At 47.2% G+C, this 18,237-nt stretch overlaps 2 protein-coding genes across 3 annotated transcripts in view; one reads left to right on the top strand and one right to left on the bottom strand.

Annotated features, from left to right (window-relative positions):
* Nucleotides 1-675: 675 nt before the first annotated feature.
* PEBP1 (phosphatidylethanolamine binding protein 1) lies at nucleotides 676-10,174 on the top strand. The gene is given in 4 exon segments (NM_001133443.1): nucleotides 676-966; nucleotides 2,654-2,763; nucleotides 4,062-4,162; nucleotides 9,181-10,174. Coding segments are annotated over 4 exon segments (564 nt in total). The 5' UTR covers nucleotides 676-831; the 3' UTR covers nucleotides 9,399-10,174.
* A 4,298-nt stretch (nucleotides 10,175-14,472) lies between these two features.
* TAOK3 (TAO kinase 3) overlaps nucleotides 14,473-18,237 on the bottom strand; it is a 223,201-nt gene continuing 219,436 nt past the window's right edge. Inside the window, exons 20-21 of one of the 2 annotated variants that reach the window (XM_009248295.4) lie at nucleotides 16,753-16,935; nucleotides 14,473-15,706 (exon numbers count right to left, since the gene is read on the bottom strand). In XM_009248295.4, the coding sequence (XP_009246570.1) occupies nucleotides 15,545-15,706; nucleotides 16,753-16,935 (345 nt within the window). In that variant the 3' untranslated portion in view covers nucleotides 14,473-15,544. 2 annotated transcript variants of the gene reach the window in all.

Consider the following 18,237-nt stretch of genomic DNA (forward strand, 5'->3'; position numbering starts at 1 on the left):
GTTCCCAGCTACTCGGGAGGCTGAAGCAGGAGAATGGCGTGAACCCGGAAGGCGGAGCTTGCAGTGAGCCGAGATCATGCCACCGCACTCCAGCCTGGGCAACAGAGAGAGACTCCGTCTCAAAAAAAAAAAAAAAAAAAAGTGATCCTCCCGCCCCAGCCTCCGGAGTAGCTAGGACTACAAGCATGCACCACTATGTCTGGCTTTTTTTCTTTTTTTTTTTTTTTTAATTTTTCTGTAAAGACGGGGTCTTGCTACGTTGTCCAGGATGGTCTCAAACTCCTGGGCTCAAGCGATCTTCCTGCTTTGGCCTCCCAAAGTGCTGGGAATACAGAAATGAGCCACCGCGACAGGCCATATTGCTGAATTTGGAAAGTGGAGCAAAGAATCATGCAAAAAATTAAGAAAACCAAAACGCAACCAAGGCGAATTCAATTGCATTTTTTTTTCCCAGCGACACTTTCTAAGACACGAACCTCTCTCTTAGGCGAACCTATTCCAGGGCGCCCTTCATTTTCATTTCTTGAAACAACAGCCTTGCAGGCCGAGCCGCGGTTCCCGAGAACTCGGCTGCCACCCAGAGCAGGTTGCATGGACCCAGGAGCGCCAGCGGCCCGGCTCTGCCAGCTTCGGCCAATCAGAGGCCAGGGAGCGGTGGGCGTGGCGTGGGGCGGTGCGCGGGGCTGGGCGGGGGCTGAGGCGCGTGCTCTCTCGCGTGGTCGCTGGGTCTGCGTCTTCCCTGGCCAGTGTGCTGAGCTCTCCGTGTCGTCGCTGCCGCCCGCGCCTGGCCTACCGCGGCACTCCCGGCTGCACCCTCTGCTTGGCTTCGCCATGCCGGTGGACCTCAGCAAGTGGTCCGGGCCCTTGAGCCTGCAAGAAGTGGACGAGCGGCCGCAGCACCCGCTGCATGTCACCTACGCCGGGGCGGCGGTGGACGAGCTGGGCAAAGTGCTGACGCCCACCCAGGTACACCCGGCGGCGGGCGTGCAGCGAGCTGCCCGGCGCGGAGGCCTGTACCGGCCGCCTGGGTGGGACCCAGCGGAGACAGGGCCGGGGGCGGTGGGGAGGTTCAGCCTGCGTGTGTCGAGGCCCCCCAGGCCAGAGGTCCCGGGGTCCATGTCCCATGCCTGGGGGCCACCCTGACCACCGGGAACCCGGCCTGTGGCGTGGCCAGGCAGGTTCGGCCTGCGGCAGAAATTCATTCACTTTTCCCGGGCTTCAGGCCCAAGAGGGACCTAGGTTCGGAAACAGGCCGGATCCCCCTCTCCCCCCACAGGGCAGGGCGCTGGAGAGGGACGTCGCCGGGACAGAGTAGGCTGTGGCCGCCCGGACGCCCCCAGAGCTTCCCCTAGGGCCTCAGCATTTTAGGCCTCGTTTTGGAGGGCTGAAGCCCCACCCGAGAGCCTGTGACGCATTATGTAACTGGCGATGAGCGCGCCGGCCGATTTCTCCTTTGTTAAATCGGTCAAGGGCGTGCAGCCAGAACGCTGGAGGGCAACGGTTAATTTTGCTGTTTGACCTCCCACGCCCACGACTGGGGCTGCCGAAAGTGAAGAAACTAGATTTGCAGACGCCACTGGTAGTTGGTTATGAAGCTCCGGGCAACAGCGTAAAATAAACTGCCCCGACCTTACATTGTTTTGGATGTTCACAGAATTTAATTTTTTTGGATATTTAAATATGTAGTGCCCATCTAACACAGCCTCCCTTTCCCTGCTCCCTGCCCGCCTCTCATCACCTTGGCTTTCTCCTTTTCTTTGCACTTTGAAACGTACAGTTAATGCAGATTTCACTTTAGCAGGCTACAGATAACCTCCTGATCACCAAATCCAGAAACGCTGTGATTCCGGACAGACAATGTAAGGGTGTCGTTGAGAGGGGCCTCAGTGCCAGGGTTGGAATCCCAGCCTCATCTGTTTCTGTTAATAGTGTGCTGGGATACTAGCCCCATGGTGTTGTTGGGACTGAAATAATATACAGCCTGGGCAACATAACAAGACCCCAACTCTACAAAAAAAAATTGGCCAGGTGTGATGGTGTAAGCATGTAGTTCCCAGCTGCTCAGGAGGCTGAGGTGGGAGGATCGATCTATTGAGCGCTGGAGGTTGAGGCTACAGTGAGCCTTGATAGCGTCACTACACTCTGGCCTGAGTGACAGAAGGAGACCTGGTCTCTAAAATAAATAACGTATATAAAACTCCAGCTCCTGGCTCTTAGAGTCAATACAGGGTCATTGATTTTATTAAAAATCTATTCTGTTTTGTCTTTGGAGAGTCTGAGATCAAAGAAAAAGTATTGGTTTCTTCAGCATTTCTTGTTTTTGGGACAGTCTCACTCTGTCGCCCAGGCTGGAGTGCAGTGGGGTGATCTTGGCTCACTGCAGCCTCTGCCTCCCCAGCTCAAGTGATCCTCCCACCTCAGCCTCCTGAGTGGCTGGGATTACAGGTTCCCGCCACCATGCCCAGCTAATTTTTGTAGTTTCAGTAGAGGCAGGTTTCACCATGTTGGCCAGGCTGGTCTCAAACCCCTGACCTCAAGTGATCCTCTCTCCTAGGCCTCCCAAAGTGCTGGGATTACAGGCGTGAGCCACCACACCCAGCCAGTTTCTTCAGCATTTCTGACTTTTTTACTCCAAACTGGTTCCTTCATACAGGTTAAGAATAGACCCACCAGCATTTCGTGGGAGGGTCTTGATTCAGGGAAGCTCTACACCTTGGTCCTGACAGATCCGGATGCCCCCAGCAGGAAGGATCCCAAATACAGGTGAGAGGAGGGAAAGACAAGAGCAAGTCATGCAGAGATGACTTATCGGGTGTAAGTCCCTTGCTGGACACGGAGAAGAAGACCTGGTTTGGGATGCCCCCACCCATGCTTAAGCCGGAGAGTGCCTTTCCTGCCCTTTTGCCCCCTACAGCAGGTGTCTGTAACTCACAGCCGAGAGCCATATCCACCTGTGGCCTGTTTTTATACAGCCCCATGAGCTAAGAATGGTTTTTACATTTTTATTTAGTTATTTATTTTTTATTTTTTTGAGACAGAGTCTCAGTCACCCAGGCTGGAGTGCAGTGGCATGATCTTGGCTCACTGCAACCTCCACCTCCCGGGTTCAAGTGATTCTCATGCCTCAGCTTCCCGAGTAGCTGGAATTACAAGCGCCCACCACCATGCCTGGCTAACTTTTGTATTTTTAGTAGAGATGGGGTTTCACCTTGTCCAGGCTGCTCTCGAACTCTTGACCTCAGGTGATCTGCCTGCCTCAGTCTCCCAAAAGTGCTGGGATTACAGGTGTGAGCCACCATGCCCAGCCTGGTTTTTACATTTTTAAATGATTGGTGAAAAATTGAAAGAAGAATAGTACTTTGTGATGTGGAAATTACACAGAATTTACCTGTCAGTGTCCATCAGTTAACGTTTTATTGGAGCACGGCTATGTGTCATCTGTGGCTGCTTTCATGCTGCCGAGGCCAAGTTGAATAGTTGCAACAGAGACTGTGGCCCCCAAAGCTTAACACATTTATTCTCTGGCCTTTTAATGGAAAGTTTGCTGACCTTTGCTCTAGAAAATCTCAGAGGGTGGGAGGGGCTGGGTCTGCTCTTCTGCAAACATATGAGGTTTGTGCTGGCCTCTAAGAAAGTGAGGACTGGGCCGGGCGCGGTGGCTTATGCCTGTAATCCCAGCACTTTGGGAGGCCGAGTCGGGTGGATCACGAGGTCAGGAGTTTAAGACCAGTCTGGCCAACATGGTGAAACCCTGTCTCTACTAAAAATACGAAAATTAGCCGGGCGTGATGGCAGGCGGCTGTAATCCCAGCTACTCTGGAGCCTGAGGCAGAGAATTGCTTGAGCCCAGGAGATGGAGCTTGCAGTGAGCCGATCGTGCCACTGCATTCCAGCCTGGGCGACACAGCGAGACTCTGTCTCAAAAAAAAAAAAAAAAAGAAAGGACCATTGTTCATGGCTGTGTTCTGGCACCCAGCATGTTCTTGATGCCCAGCTGCTGGCTGTGCAGTGAATGTTCCCTGATCTCCGGTGGTGCTGACATCCCGTGTTTCTTCATGCAGAGAATGGCATCATTTCCTGGTGGTCAACATGAAGGGCAATGACATCAGCAGTGGCACAGTCCTCTCCGATTATGTGGGCTCGGGGCCTCCCAAGGGCACAGGTTAGTAAAGGTTGTTTTTGGTGGGAGGTTGAGGAGGGAGCTCGGGGGCACATTAGGATTGGCCCAGCACTTTTCTTTTCTTTTGAGAGCCCTTAACCCTGCTGGAAATAGCATCTCAGCTCACCCCTAGGGCAGCTGCCTTCAGGGCACACATTCAGACCTGCAGGAGTGTCAAGTGGCTAGAGCCTTGGGTTCTGGACAGACGGACCCTCTGTGTAGAACTGTCTCTGCACCCCTATCCCTTTAGCAAGCAGGGAAGTTGGCAAGAGGGAAGCACTGTTGCAGAAAGCTTAGCATGGCCTTTAGGGGCTGCAGTGAGTGGAATACACAGTTAAACTATCTCAAGCCTTTGCCCGGGGTGATCTTTGAGTTTCTATAAAAAATTTCAGAAATGATCATAGTTTCCAAATTAACTATATAAGGTTGCCTTCTGTATTTGTTTCTGAAAAGGTCTAGCTTGGTATATTGAAAAAAGATTTGGAAGGCTTCAGTAGAACTATATTGAAGGCGCACACACACACACACACACACATTGTATTGTGTTGTATCGTGTTATAGCTGTTATATATAAAATACATGTAGATATCTAGAGATAGAGAAAGCCCACCGTACTGAAACTTTACAGGTTGGGTAAGTGCCGCCTAAGCTGATGGTGAGAGATGCATTCTTATTGCCTGGTGTTCAGTTCAGGATGTTTCCATTTGGTGGAACTGTCACAATCCTAGCTTTTGTACAGCTTATCCAGCCAGGAGTTAACATGAAGAGGTACAAGAACATCTCTGACATGGACAGTTGGTCACGGGCTCATGGTTTCTCTGTAGACCCGGAAGCTTCAGATGCCTTTAAACCCTCTCACGCATGCATAGTAGATGGTAAAAGGACAGATTTCCCAGGGACCTAGTAAGTTCTCTAGGGCATTTATAAAATTAGGCAGCTTAATTATGGGAAGCTTACCTGTGAGAATAAAGCAGTTCTCTCAAGTAAGAGCTGTGTTCTCATTTTTTTTTTTTTTTTTTCTTTGAGTTGGAGTCTTGCTGTCTCCCAGGCTGGAGTGCAGTGGCGCGATCTCGGCTCACTGCAAGCCCCACCTCCCGGGTTCACGCCATTCTCCTGCCTCAGCCTCCTGAATAGCTGGGACTACAGGCGTTCGCCACCACGCCCGGCTAATTTTTTGTATTTTTAGTAGAGACGGGGTTTCACTGTGTTAGCCAGGATGGTCTCGATCTCCTGACCTTGTGATCCACCTGCCTCAGCCTCCCAAAGTGTTGGGATTACAGGCGTGAGCCACTGCGCCTGGCAGAGCTGTGTTCTCATTTTTAAAAAAGCCTCAGTAGCTCATTTTCTTGTTTTTTCCATATTCTTGTTGTATGGTATACTTTACATGTAACAAAATGCACAGATCGGAAGGGTTCAGTCAGCAAATGTGATCAATGGAAGGTAGCAGCCATTGGAAAGATAGATGACATTTCCATCGCCCAACGACGTTCTCATGTGACCTTTTTACTTAAATTCCCCCAGAGCTAACCATATTCTGACTCCTGTCTCCATAAATCACTTTCACTATTCTTTTTTCTTTTTTTTTTTTCTGAGATGGAGTCTTGCTCTGCCTCCCGGGCTGGAGTGCAATGGCACGATCTCCGCTCACTACAACCTCCATCTCCTGTGTTCAAACGATTCTCCTGCCTCAGCCTCCTGAGTAGCTGGGATGACAGGCGCCCACCACCATGCCTAGCTAATTTTTGTATTTTTAGTAGAGACAAGGTTTCACCATGTTGGCCAGGCTGGTCTCGAACGTCTGACCTTGTGACCCGCCCGCCTTGGCCTCCCAAAGTGCTGGGATTACAGGCGTGAGCCGCTGCGTCCAGCCACTTTTGCTGTTCTTGTGTTCATGTAATGGTATCGTGGACCAGGCACAGTGGTTCACGCCTATAATCCCAGCATGTTGGCAGGCGGAGGCAGTTGGATCACTGGAAGCCAGGAGTTCAAGACCGGCCTGGCCAACATGGTAAAACTCTGTCTCTACCAAAAATACAAAAACTATCCAGGCATGGTGGCGTACGTCTGTAGTCCCAGCCACCTGTGGGGCTGAGGTCGGAGGATGGCTTGAACCTGGGAGGGGGAGGTTGCAGTGAGCTGAGATTGTGCCATTGCACTCTAGCCTGGGCGATAGAGCAAGACTCTGCCTCCAAAAAAAAAAGTATCATGCAATGTGTATTTAAAAAAATTTGGATGACTGGTCTACTTCATTCCAGATAATATCTGTGAGATTGGTCCATAGATTGTATCAATAGTTGCCCCTTTTTATTGCTCAGTAATATTCCCGTTGGTGAACAGGCCAGTTCGTTTAGCCATTCTCCATTGATGGGCATTTGGGATGTTTCCAGTATTTGGATTTTATGAATAAATATCCAAATATTATCCAGTCTTTTTTTGTTTAAACTTCTGTGTATTATTCTATGACTATTTAGCTTTGAAAAGAAATTTGGACACATGCTACGCCAGGATGAACCCTGAGGAACATTATGTTAGTGAAATGAGCCAGTCACACAAAGACAAATACTGTACAATTCTATGAGATATCTAAAGTAGCCAAGCTCACTGAAACAAAGGGACTGGCTGACATACATTCTTTTTTTTTTTTTTAATTTTTTTTTTTTTTTCTTCAGACAGAGTCTTGCTCTGTCACCCAGGCTGGAGTGCAATGGCGCGATCTCGGCTCACTGCAACCTCCACCTCCCAGGTTTAAGCGATTCTCCTGCCTCAGCCTCCCGAGTAGCTGGGATACAGGTGTCCACCATCACACCCGGCTAATTTTTTTATTTTTAGTAGAGACGGGGTTTCTCCATGTTGGGCAGGCTGGTCTTGAACTCCTGAGCTTAGATGATCTGCCCACCTTAGCCTCCCAAAGTGCTGGGATTACAGGCAAGGGCCACCATGCCCGGCAAAATTTACCATCTTAACCCTTTTTTTGAGGCTGGAGTGCAGTGGTGTGATCTCAGCTCACTTCAGCCTCCACCTCCCGGGTTCAAGTGATCCTCCCACCTCTGCCTCCTGGGTAGCTGGGATTACAGACACGTGCCACCATGCCTGGCTAATTTTTGTATTTTTAGTAGAGACGGGGTTTCACCATCTTGGCCAAGCTGGTCTCGAACTCCTGACTTCAAGTGATCCACCTGCCTTAGCCTCTCAAAGTGCTGGGATTACAGGTGTGAGCCACTGCGCTGCCTCCATCTTAACCATTTTTAAGTGTACACTACAGTAGTGTTAACTACATTCACTTTGGGTTTTTTTTTTTTTTTAGATAGGGTCTTACTCTGTCCCCTAGGCTGGAGCACAGTGGCACATTTTCAGCTCACTGCAGGGCTCAGCTCACCTCCTGGGCTCAAGCAACCCTCCTACCTCAGGCTCCCGAGAAGCTGGGACTACAGGCACAGGCTACCACATCCAGCAAATTTTTGTATTTCTAGTAGAGACGGGGTTTCGCCATATTGCCCAGGCTGGTCTCAAATTCCTCCTGGGCTCAGGCGACCCTCCCACCTTGGCCTCCCAGAGTCCTGGGATTATAGGTGTGAGCTACCATGCGCGGTCACTACACTCACATTGTTGTGAAACAGATCTCTAGATTTGTCATCTTCCCCAACAGAAACCCTGTCCCCGTTCAACAACAGCTCCCCATTTCCCTTCCCCTAGCCCTGGCAGCCACCATGCCACTTTCTGTTGCAGTGTTTGTCTACTTTAGATACCTCGTGGAATTGTACAGTATTTGTCTTGCAACTGGCTAATTTCACTAATGTAATGTTCTCAAGGTTCTCTGGTGTAGCATGTGTCTGAATTTCTTTTTAAGGCTGAATAGTCCTAGAGTAGCACAGAGGAGTAAAGAAAAAATAAAAGGCTGGATACTATTCTGTTGTGTGTATAAACCACATTCTGATCATCTTTTCATCCATCAGTGGACAGTTGGGTTGCCTCTGTTTCTTGGCTATTGTGAATACTGCTGCATCGCACATGGGCGTGCAAATATTTAAACAACTTTTTAAAAAATAACTTTGTTTCTGGCCGGGCACAGTGGCTCATGCTGTAATCCCAGCACTTTGGGAGGGCGAGATGGGTGGGTCACTTGAGGTCAGGCGTTTCGCCAACATGGCGAAACCTGGTCTCTACTAAAAATACAAAAACAAAACAAAACTGGGCGTGGTGGCACGTACCTGTAATCCCAGCTACTCAGGAGGCTGAGGCAGGAGAATTGCTTGAACCTGGGAGGCTGAGGTTGCAGTGAGCCGAGATCACGCCACTGCACTCCACGCCTAGGCAACAGAGTGAGACTCTATCTCAAAAAAAAAAACAAAAAAAAAAACCCCACTTTTTAAAAAAATAAAAGCTCATGGTACCTATTTGCATCCAGTACATCATTGAAGCTTGTAGAAAGCTGCTTAGTTAAAGTGAGGTTGGGTCACTTCGAAGGAGGCCTCCAGTTTTCTAAGGAAGTAAGTTTTGGAGGTAGAAAGAAAATGTTCTCCTTTATCCTGGAGGCTCGATTGTGGTATGGTGGGCCCTGGTCATTGATTTGTTTTGTCCTTAATTGGTTTGTCCTACCTGATAGAAGTGAAATGGGTGTTCTGATGGGAGGTGGCGGGTGGTGACTTGAGAAGGTCCAGGAGCCTGAAGTGGGATGAATGAAGAACACAGAGCCTCGTGGGAGGCAAGGATAAGGGGGTGCAGAGGCATGATCCCACAGGCCAGGAGAGGCTGGAACTAAGGGCTTGGGCTTGACACCAGTTACAGCAGGGGCCTAACACATTCTATTAGGTTGATGCAAAAGTAATTGCGGTTTTTGCCATTAATATGTTAATTGCCATTAAATGTTAATTTGCACCAAATACTTGTCTGGACCCTCGGTATCCTCCTTGTAAATGGTGTGGTCTGGGTGCCTCCATGTTGAAACATTCAATAAAAATGGATGATGTCCCCATTTCAAGTGCTGGGCTGTGTGCACATCTTCCCTCTGCCTCTCCCCACAGGCCTCCACCGCTATGTCTGGCTGGTTTACGAGCAGGACAGGCCGCTGAAGTGTGACGAGCCCATCCTCAGCAACCGATCTGGAGACCACCGTGGCAAATTCAAGGTGGCGTCTTTCCGTAAAAAGTATGAGCTCAGGGCCCCGGTGGCCGGCACATGTTACCAGGCCGAGTGGGACGACTATGTGCCCAAACTGTACGAGCAGCTGTCTGGGAAATAGGGGGTTAGCTTGGGGACCTGAACTTACCTGGAGGCCCCAAGCCATGTTCCCCAGTTCAGTGTTGCATGTATAATAGATTTCTCCTCTTCCTGCCCTGCTTGGCACGGGTGAGACCTGACCAGTCAGATGGTAATTGAGGGTGACTTTTCCTGCTGCCTGGCCTTTATAATTTTACTCACTCACTCTGATTTATGTTTTGATCAAATTTGAACTTCATTTTGGGGGGTATTTTGGTACTGTGTTGGGGTCATCAAATTGTTAATCTGAAAATCACAACCCAGAATGTAAAAAAGAAAAAATTGGGGGGAAAAAGACCAGGTCTACAGTGATAGAGCAAAGCATCAAAGAATCTTAAAGAGAGGTTTAAAAAAAAAAAAAAAAAGATTAGTTGCCTCTGCCTTTGTGATCCTGAGTCCAGAATGGTACACAATGTGTTTTTATGGTGATGTCACTCACCTAGACAACCAGAGGCTGGCATTGAGGCTAACCCCCAACACAGTGCATCTCAGATGCCTCAATAGGCATCAGTATGTCACTCTGGTCCCTTTAAAGAGCAATCCTGGAAGAAGCTGGAGGGAGGGTGGCTTTGCTGTTGTTGGGACATGGCCATCTAGACCGGCAGCAGTGCTCGCTGACAGCTTGGGAGAAACCTTAGATCTGTGTTTGTTAAATTGATCGTTCTTCATGGGGGTAAGAAAAGCTGGTCTGGAGTTGCTGAACGTTGTGTTAATTGTGCTGTTTGCTTATAGTTGAATAAAAACAGAAACCTGAATGAAGGAACCGAGTCCCCAGATGTTTTGTTCTATTGGGTATGGGTTTCATAAGTGTGAGAAGTCAAGTCTCAGGGTGAGTCGTCTCCATGACCAGCAAGTAACAGCTGGGACTTGTTCCAGGGGCCATACGGAGGGTCCGTGCCTCTACATGTGCCATTAACCCACAGCAGGAGCAAACAGTTGAGATTTGAGGTTTCTAAAAAAAAAAATCATAAAACATGAGGCCGAGTCTTATTGCCCAAAAAGCACCTTTGCTTCAAGTGGTCCTTTTGACCCGAGAAGGATGTTCTAAAGAAGCTGGCTGAAAACCTTCCCCCTTGGTGAAGTCTGGCGCGGACACCGTAACAATGCCTAAGAAGTAGCCTGCACTTTGGGTTCTGATGTGTTATCCACAGAGTATCAGTACCAAAGAGGTGCGCAGGGTAGGAGGGTGAGAAGGTCACGGTCTCATGCCATCTGATGTACCAAAAGAAAGGAAAGGAGGTGTTTGAAGGTGCAAATCACTGTGATTTGGTCTCTGCATCCTGAATCAGGCCTGACAGGTGCTAATGACTGGCCCTTCCCCATCTTTCACTGCAGTACTTTTTTCTCTGAAAAAACTTGGAAATGCTGCCTTGCTGGAAGCACGTAAGATAGATGTAAGTTTTCTTTTTTTCTTTTTTTTATTTTTTTGAGATGGAGTCTCACCCTGTCACCCAGGCTGGAACGCAGTGGAATAATCTCGGCTCACCACAACCTCCACCTCCTGGGTGGGTTCAAGTGATTCTCCTGCCTCAGCCTCCTGAGTAGCTAGGATTACAGTCATGCACCACTATGCCCAGCTAATTTTGTATTTTTAGTAGAAAAGGGGTTTGCCATGTTGGCCAGGTGGCTCTCAAACTCCTGACCTCCTGACCTGCTTTGGCCTCCCAAAGTGCTGGGATTACAGGCTTGAGCCACCATGCCAAGCCTGGAAATTTTCTTTTTTTTTTTTTGACTTTAGAGTTTTAAAATTCGTTTTTCTACGTAATAAGATGTTGTTGAACACAAGTTATAAAGAAAACAACTGTCAGCTGGGTGCCGTGGCTCACGCCTGTAATCCCAGCACTTTGGGAGGCCGAGGTGGGTGGATGAACTGAGGTCAGGAGTTTAAGACCAGCCTGGCCAACATGGTAAAACACTGTCTCTACTAAAAATACAAAAATTAGCCGGACATGGTGGTGGGCGCTTGTAATCCCAGCTACTAGGGAGGCTAAGGCAGGAGAATCGCTTGAGCCTGGGAGGTGAGGTTGCACTGAGCTGTGATCACACCATTGCACTTGAGCCTGGGTGAAAAGAGTGAAACTCTGTCTCAAAAACAAAACAAAACAAAACTGTCCTGTTGACCTTGAAAATAAATGTAAAGGCTGGGCATGGAGGCTTATACCTGTAATCCCAGCACTTTGTGAGGCCAAGGTGGGGCAAGATCACCAGCCTGGGCAACATGGCAAAACCCCTATCTCTCTAAAAAAATGCAAAAATTAGCCCGACGTGTGGACTCGTTCATGTAGTCCCAGCTACTAGGGAGGCTGAGGTGGGAGGATCACTTGGGGTCAGGAGGTCAAGGCTGCAGTAATTCCAGCTACTCGGGAGGTGGAGGCAGAAGAATTGCTTAAACCTGGGAGGTGGAGGATGCAGTGAGCCGAGATCACGCCACTGCACTCCAACCTGGGTGACAGAGCGAGACTCCATCTAAAAAAAAAGAAAAAAAATATTAATACTAACATGGAACTAAAGAGAAAAAAAATACATATATATGAGATGGCAGTAGTCATCTTAGAAAGAAGGGTGATGCCTTCTTCAACTGGTATGTGATGTGAACTTGCCCAAGGGTGGCTAGGAAGTGGGTGACACCCATTCTGAACTCAACTCTGGCCTCAAGGTCCCGCTCATAACCACCGGGCCCACTGGGTCACAAATTCCAGCTTCCTCATTTGAAAAAACATCAGGGTTGCAGGGGGTTGTCAGCCTGCCTTATTTACCTCACAGGGTTGTTGGAGGACAAAATCATCTTTTGTTGGGATTAATAGTTAATGTATGTAAGTGACTAAACTTGGCCTGATTGTCATATAAGAACAAAGAACAAAAGTCCAGTTTCCTCAGGCCTGTTTCCTCACTGCAGCCTCTGCCTCCTGGGTTCAAGCGATTCTCCTGCCTCAGCCTAGTCCCCCTGCCTTCCTTATTGCCTCCTCAGGCAGGTACTAGGAGGAGTTGGACAACTCTGTCCATAGCAGGTGTTAGGAGCAGGGACCCACATCCCTGTTTCCTGGTAACTGCCCTGGGACACATCCATGACAAACTTGCGCAGTGGGACTTTTTTTTTGAGACCGAGTCTCATTCTGTTGCTCAGGCTGGAGTGCAGTGGTGCAATCTTGGCTCACTGCAGTCTCCGCCTTCCGGGTTCAAGCGATTCTCCTGTCTCAGCCTCCCGAGTAGCTGGGATTACAGGCGCCCACCACCACGCCCGTCTGATTTTTGTATTTTTAGTAGAGATGGGGTTTCACCATGTTGGCCAGGCTGGTCTCAAACTCCTGACCTCAGGTGATCCACCCACCTCGGTCTCCCAAAGTGCTGGGATTACAGCTGTGAGCCACCAAGACCTTTTCTAAAGATAGCACCTACAATCTCAGACATAGGGCCCTTTCCCAGACTAGCTAGACATTTCTCACCACGGTGAGAAATGGATGAAAGAGGCTACAGGAAGCTTTTCTACCCTACTGAAGATGGAATACCCCTTTGGGTATAGATCAGACAGGTCTCGATTCAGACCCCACCCTGCCACTTAGTCTGGAGTGAGCTTATTTCTTCATTTGTGAAATCCTAGTGTTCCATCACGTGGCAAGCATAAGCACGCCATCGACGTTACCTGTTTCTCTAACCCTTTCCAGTATTATTTTCAGATGTACCTAATATAGAAACTCCAATGAACAGAGGTACTTAGGAAACACAATTATCACTGAGTGTGATGTTACAAAAGGTTTTGTGGTTGGGATTAACCCATGTTGATAATTATTTTTTAATTTTATGAGTATACCTTTCTGCTTTAGCCTATCAGAATGAACATGACTGGTCACATTTGTCTCTGACACATGAACATCCTGTAGGAAACAAGAATGATCTTTAGGTCATCATATTTTTTTTTTTTGAAACAGAGTCTCACTGTTGTTGCCCAGGCTGGAGTGCAATGGCGCAATCTTGGCTCACTGCAACCTCCACCTCCCACGTTCAAGCGATTGTCCTGCCTCAGCCTCCCGAGTAGCTGGGATTACAGGCATCTGCCACCATGCCCAGCTTATTTTTGTATTTTTAATAGAGGCGGCGTTTCACCATGTTGGCCAGGCTGGTCTTGAACTCCTGACCTCAGGTGATCCACCCGCCTCAGCCTCCCAAAGTGCTGGGCCCACCCCAGGTCATCATATTCTAAAGAGCAATTTCCAGGAGTGTCCAAGGGAGAGAACAGTCATGGGTTCTTAGTTTCTGTTTCTGGTTGGGCCAGTAAAGCCCCTTCCTCGTCCCCCTTTTCCATTTATCACTAGACATAGAAACCAAAAACCAGAGCTTCAGGCTGCCAAAAGCCTAAAACAAAACAAAACAGAGTAACAACAAAATAAGGTGGGTTGGACAAGCCTGATAGAGGCTTAAGCATATGGGAACTTACTGAGATTGTCCTGACTCCCAAATCATATCCCCGAAATTTTATATTTTTTGCTATCTCATTGTTTTACATGTAAAATTATTCTAATAAAAGCAGAATATGAGGGGAGAGGGATCTAATATTACAGTGGGATCATTTCAAATATTTGGTTATAGTGCCTTCTCCACAGCCTGCTTTTCTTTAAGGGTGCCCAATTTCTCTCTTCAGCAATGCATGCTTCTATGCACGACTGGCACGTGGGGGGTTTTGTGTGTGTGTGTGCGTGTGCGCGCATGCCTTCTATTCTTTAGGACAGAAAGGTGCAGTTGACCACGTGCCCACATCAAATGGTGCAACGCTATCTTCAGCCCCATAGAAGAACTTGGAAGACAGAGCTTTACCTGAAAGTCTTGAATGGCTTTTCTTGGAGCGACCGAGGCTATGGAGACAGTTTCAGGAGGGTGGCTGTCCCTCTGAATTGTGAACTGGTGAACCTAGAAGGGAAACCTCCTGCTACAATAACACAGCAAGGCGATGTGATGAACACTTTTATTTACAAATATAATTAAAAGCTCTGACAGTTATCATGCTCTTCCTTGGAACCTGAAAAATGTTTTGTTTTGTTTTTAAAGTGCATGCAAAAGAAGTAAAGCCTTTTTTTTTTTCATCATTTTTTATTGTAAGAAAATACACAGTTTGAAAGTGTGAATAATGCAATATTTATGACCAAGAAATGGGACTTAGGAAGGGGAAGGGAGATAAAGAAAAAGATCAAGATGATCTGATTGAGAGACAGTGTTGAACTCCAAATACTGAATTGGAAAAGGAGGGAGGTGGGGAGGAACAGGAGGAAGTAAAAAAATTTGATCAGAGAAACAGTTAAAATACAATATGAAAATAAGTAATACCTCTCCTTAAATTCCTTCTATACACAAAATACACGATTTGCCAAAGCCCAATTTGTGCTACTGGGATTCTGTGAGCTCCTTAAGTGTATTCACATCCTCTGCAACAGCAGAAAATGATTATGATACAATCAGAATATGCTGAAGACAAGTTAAACTCTTGCCAGCAGGTTCTTAAAAATCACAAGATCTCTTCACCCCACCCACCCCCCATCCCCAAAAAAGTAATAATATGTCACCACTGATATGTACATCACAATTAGTTTCTGTAAAATGTATCAAATTTTCAATCTTTAATAAAACTTTGTTTTTTTTATTCCTGATGAATAAATACCAAAAAAATAAAATAAAATAAAATAATGCAGCAGCTAGTTAAGGTGTAAGGCTGCGGATATTGTGTCTCTCTCCCCCTTGGCATTTATTATTTTTTTTTTTGCTTTACTTTCACAGATTGGTGGTAATGAGTGATTGCTTAAAGCAATATACATCCACTTTTTTTGTTGTTGGTTTATTGGTTTTGTTAAAACTGTCTCCAAAGTTTTCACTGAAACATTTTGAATCACATCAATACTGTGACGTGTACTATGAATAGAAGAGACGGCCGGGTTTTGGCCAGCACTGAAAGTTGACACGGGGGGAGGAAGGGGCCCCTGATGGAGTAAGAATAAACAGGCACTAGTCCGACACGATGTCAGTAAGAGTAAGAGAGAGAGAGAGTGAGAGCAACGCCCGTTAAAATGGGGAATGTGGTTTTGCAGGGTCTGAATTTTTTTCTGTTTTCTTTTTTTTTTTTTGTAAATGGCAAAAAATTTAATCTCATCTATAGTCCTCCTTAGGAAAATCTAATGTAACCAAATTCCCAAATCCCATTCTGAGGCTCTCCATGTCAAAAGTTTCAATCTCTCGCTCTTGCCTTTCCAATAGGTTCTTTATTCTCTCGCTGCGTTCCTTCTGAAGGGCAGCCAGCTCCTCTTCAATCTGAAACAAGCACAGTGCAGTTCTTAATGGAAAGCATCTCCTGACAGGCACCCACATGCACGCAATACACCCATAGGCACACATATGACATGCGCACACACACAGGCACACACACGAAGTGCACACACACACACACAGGAACTAAGGGAGGACCGAGGAAGGCTGGCCGAGTCCTGTGATCAATGCATCTAAATCATTATATTTAAAACTTGCTCACAAGAATATAAATGTTTGGGATCCATCTGGGGCTGGCAATGCCATTCTAGCAAGCCCAGCAGCTGGGCGGATCTAGGTCAGTGTCCTGTGTTAGGGGATGGCTCCGGAGAAGCTAAAAGACACTCAAGCACAATTGGATTGTGCTGCTTTCCCACAGAGAGCCAAATGCCTCCTGGGTCATTAGTAATTTAGTTCTAGAACAGGAGCTGGGAAAATAGTCTGTTACGTTGGTCTCAGGGAACTACTGGAAGAAAGTGCAAATAACTGGTTAAGCAAATAAATGCTTAACAGCTTTGAGATGCCTTATGAAATCTTTTCTACTTCATATTCCTCAGAATATCTAAAGCAATGAATATTTCAGTTGGGATAACATTTATTATGCATGGCAATATCAGCCTATCATCATTTTAATTTTTTTTTAAAGACCCCTGCTGGTGATTTCTCTTGGTTTAAAAATAGCTGAAAAGTCAAATCTATTATACATTTGGCTTCCTCGTGCCATTTGGCAGCCCTGCTGTCAGCTCACAGTACCTTTCAGGTGTCACATCAACCCCCCCAGCAACCCACATCATTCCTCTGGCTGGGAACATTGAGGGTTTCCTAGCAGAGTGGCAGAAAGACTTAAGATGTGGGGTCAGACATGCGTGCCTTGGTGTTTCAGCCTGTAGAATGGGGACAATGTCTACCTCACAAGGGTACCAGCAGCATAAAGCAGATAAGTGAAAAGTGCCCAGTTTAATCTCCAACTAAGGAAGGCTGCATATATGCAGTTCCCTCAGCCACGCCCCCTTCCACCCAGTGGCACGGGACCCCCGGTAATGCTCTCATACCTTCTGCTCAAGATGTGCTCTGCGCAGAGACACTCTCTGCTCTAGCTTCTGGAGCTCACGTTCATGTTGTGCCTCTGTTTGCATCTTGATTTTGCTCTGGTAGGCGTTGAGCAGCTCCATTTCCTGCTGGAGCTGTAGCCTCAAGGCCTGGCATTCTGCTTCTTGAGCCTCATCTAGCCGTAACTGCGGGCACAGAAGACACACACGGTCATGCACCCTTGCCTACAGCCCTTGCTGGCCTACAGCCCTTGGTGACTACTGGAAGAGGTTTCCTCATTTGGATTGAAATTGGTTGCCCCCTCAAAAACACAGATGCTCTGGGTACATTCAGAGTTAGGAATCAAAAACAGTCAAGTCTGCCCAATGGGCTACAATACCAAACACATTCTTTTCAGTATGATCTGAAACCACACCAGCAGGCGTCAGGAAGGCTACACCTGTGGGCTTTGGAGGTAGGCTCCTGGGCTTGAATGATAGCTACACCATCCACTTGTGTGTGTTACACTTTGGCACATTACCTACCTCTCTAGATCTCATGTGTTTCATCCTCAAGAAAATAACAAGAATAGTTTCTATTGCCTGAGACTGGTGGGAGGATTAAATGAAAGAATTCATATAAAATCCTAGGCACAGTACTCAATGCATTACAAGTGTTCAATAAATAGTAGTGGTTATCATTATTTTGGTTTCAACTGATCATGTCCTTATTTCAAGATCTTTAACCCTAAAATCATTTAGATATGCTTAGCTCTAAAAAATTGATTCCAATTTCCTAAACTTGAGGAATATACCACAGTACTGTTATGCTCCAAGTAGTAATGTTGACACCTATTGTTGGCTATAAAAGTTACATTGCTAGCCAGCCAATCCAAAACTCCAAGTGGTTCAAAATCTCTTCCCTGGCTGGTGGCTCACCTGTTATCTCAGCGCTTTGGGAGGCCAGGGCGTGAGGATTGCTTGAGGCCTGGCGTTCAATACTAGCCTAGGAAATATTGTGAGACCCCCATTTATACAAAGATTTTTTAAAAAATTAGCAGGCATGGTGGCATATGCCTGTAGTCCCAGCTACTTTGGGAGGCTGAGGCAGAAGAATCTCTTCAACCCAGGAGTTCGAGGCTGCAGTGGGCTATGATCACACCACTGCACTTCAGCTTGGGAGACAGAGACTTTGTCTCATAAAAAAAAATCTCTTCCCCACAGAGGGTAGGTAGGCTTGATAATTTTAAGAGGCATAACTGCTTTGAAGCAGTGCCTGAACTTTGTCTTATACAAGATACCCAGATCCTGCATGGAGAATGAACCAAGTAGAAGCGCCAACTTCTCAAAGCAGAGTGGAAGGTTTTGGACCATCAGCAGGACAGTGTTTAGGAATCATGACCCCAGGTTGCAGGCTTGCTTTGGTCCAGTTTTGGCAGGCCCTCAGTTTGGCTGTGAACTATGAGATGAGAACCCTTGAATCCGTCCATCTACCCTGAACTTATCTGT

The sequence above is a fragment of the Pongo abelii genome, chromosome 10 (genome assembly GCF_028885655.2).
Source record: "Pongo abelii isolate AG06213 chromosome 10, NHGRI_mPonAbe1-v2.0_pri, whole genome shotgun sequence".
Taxonomy (NCBI): Eukaryota; Metazoa; Chordata; class Mammalia; order Primates; family Hominidae; genus Pongo; species Pongo abelii.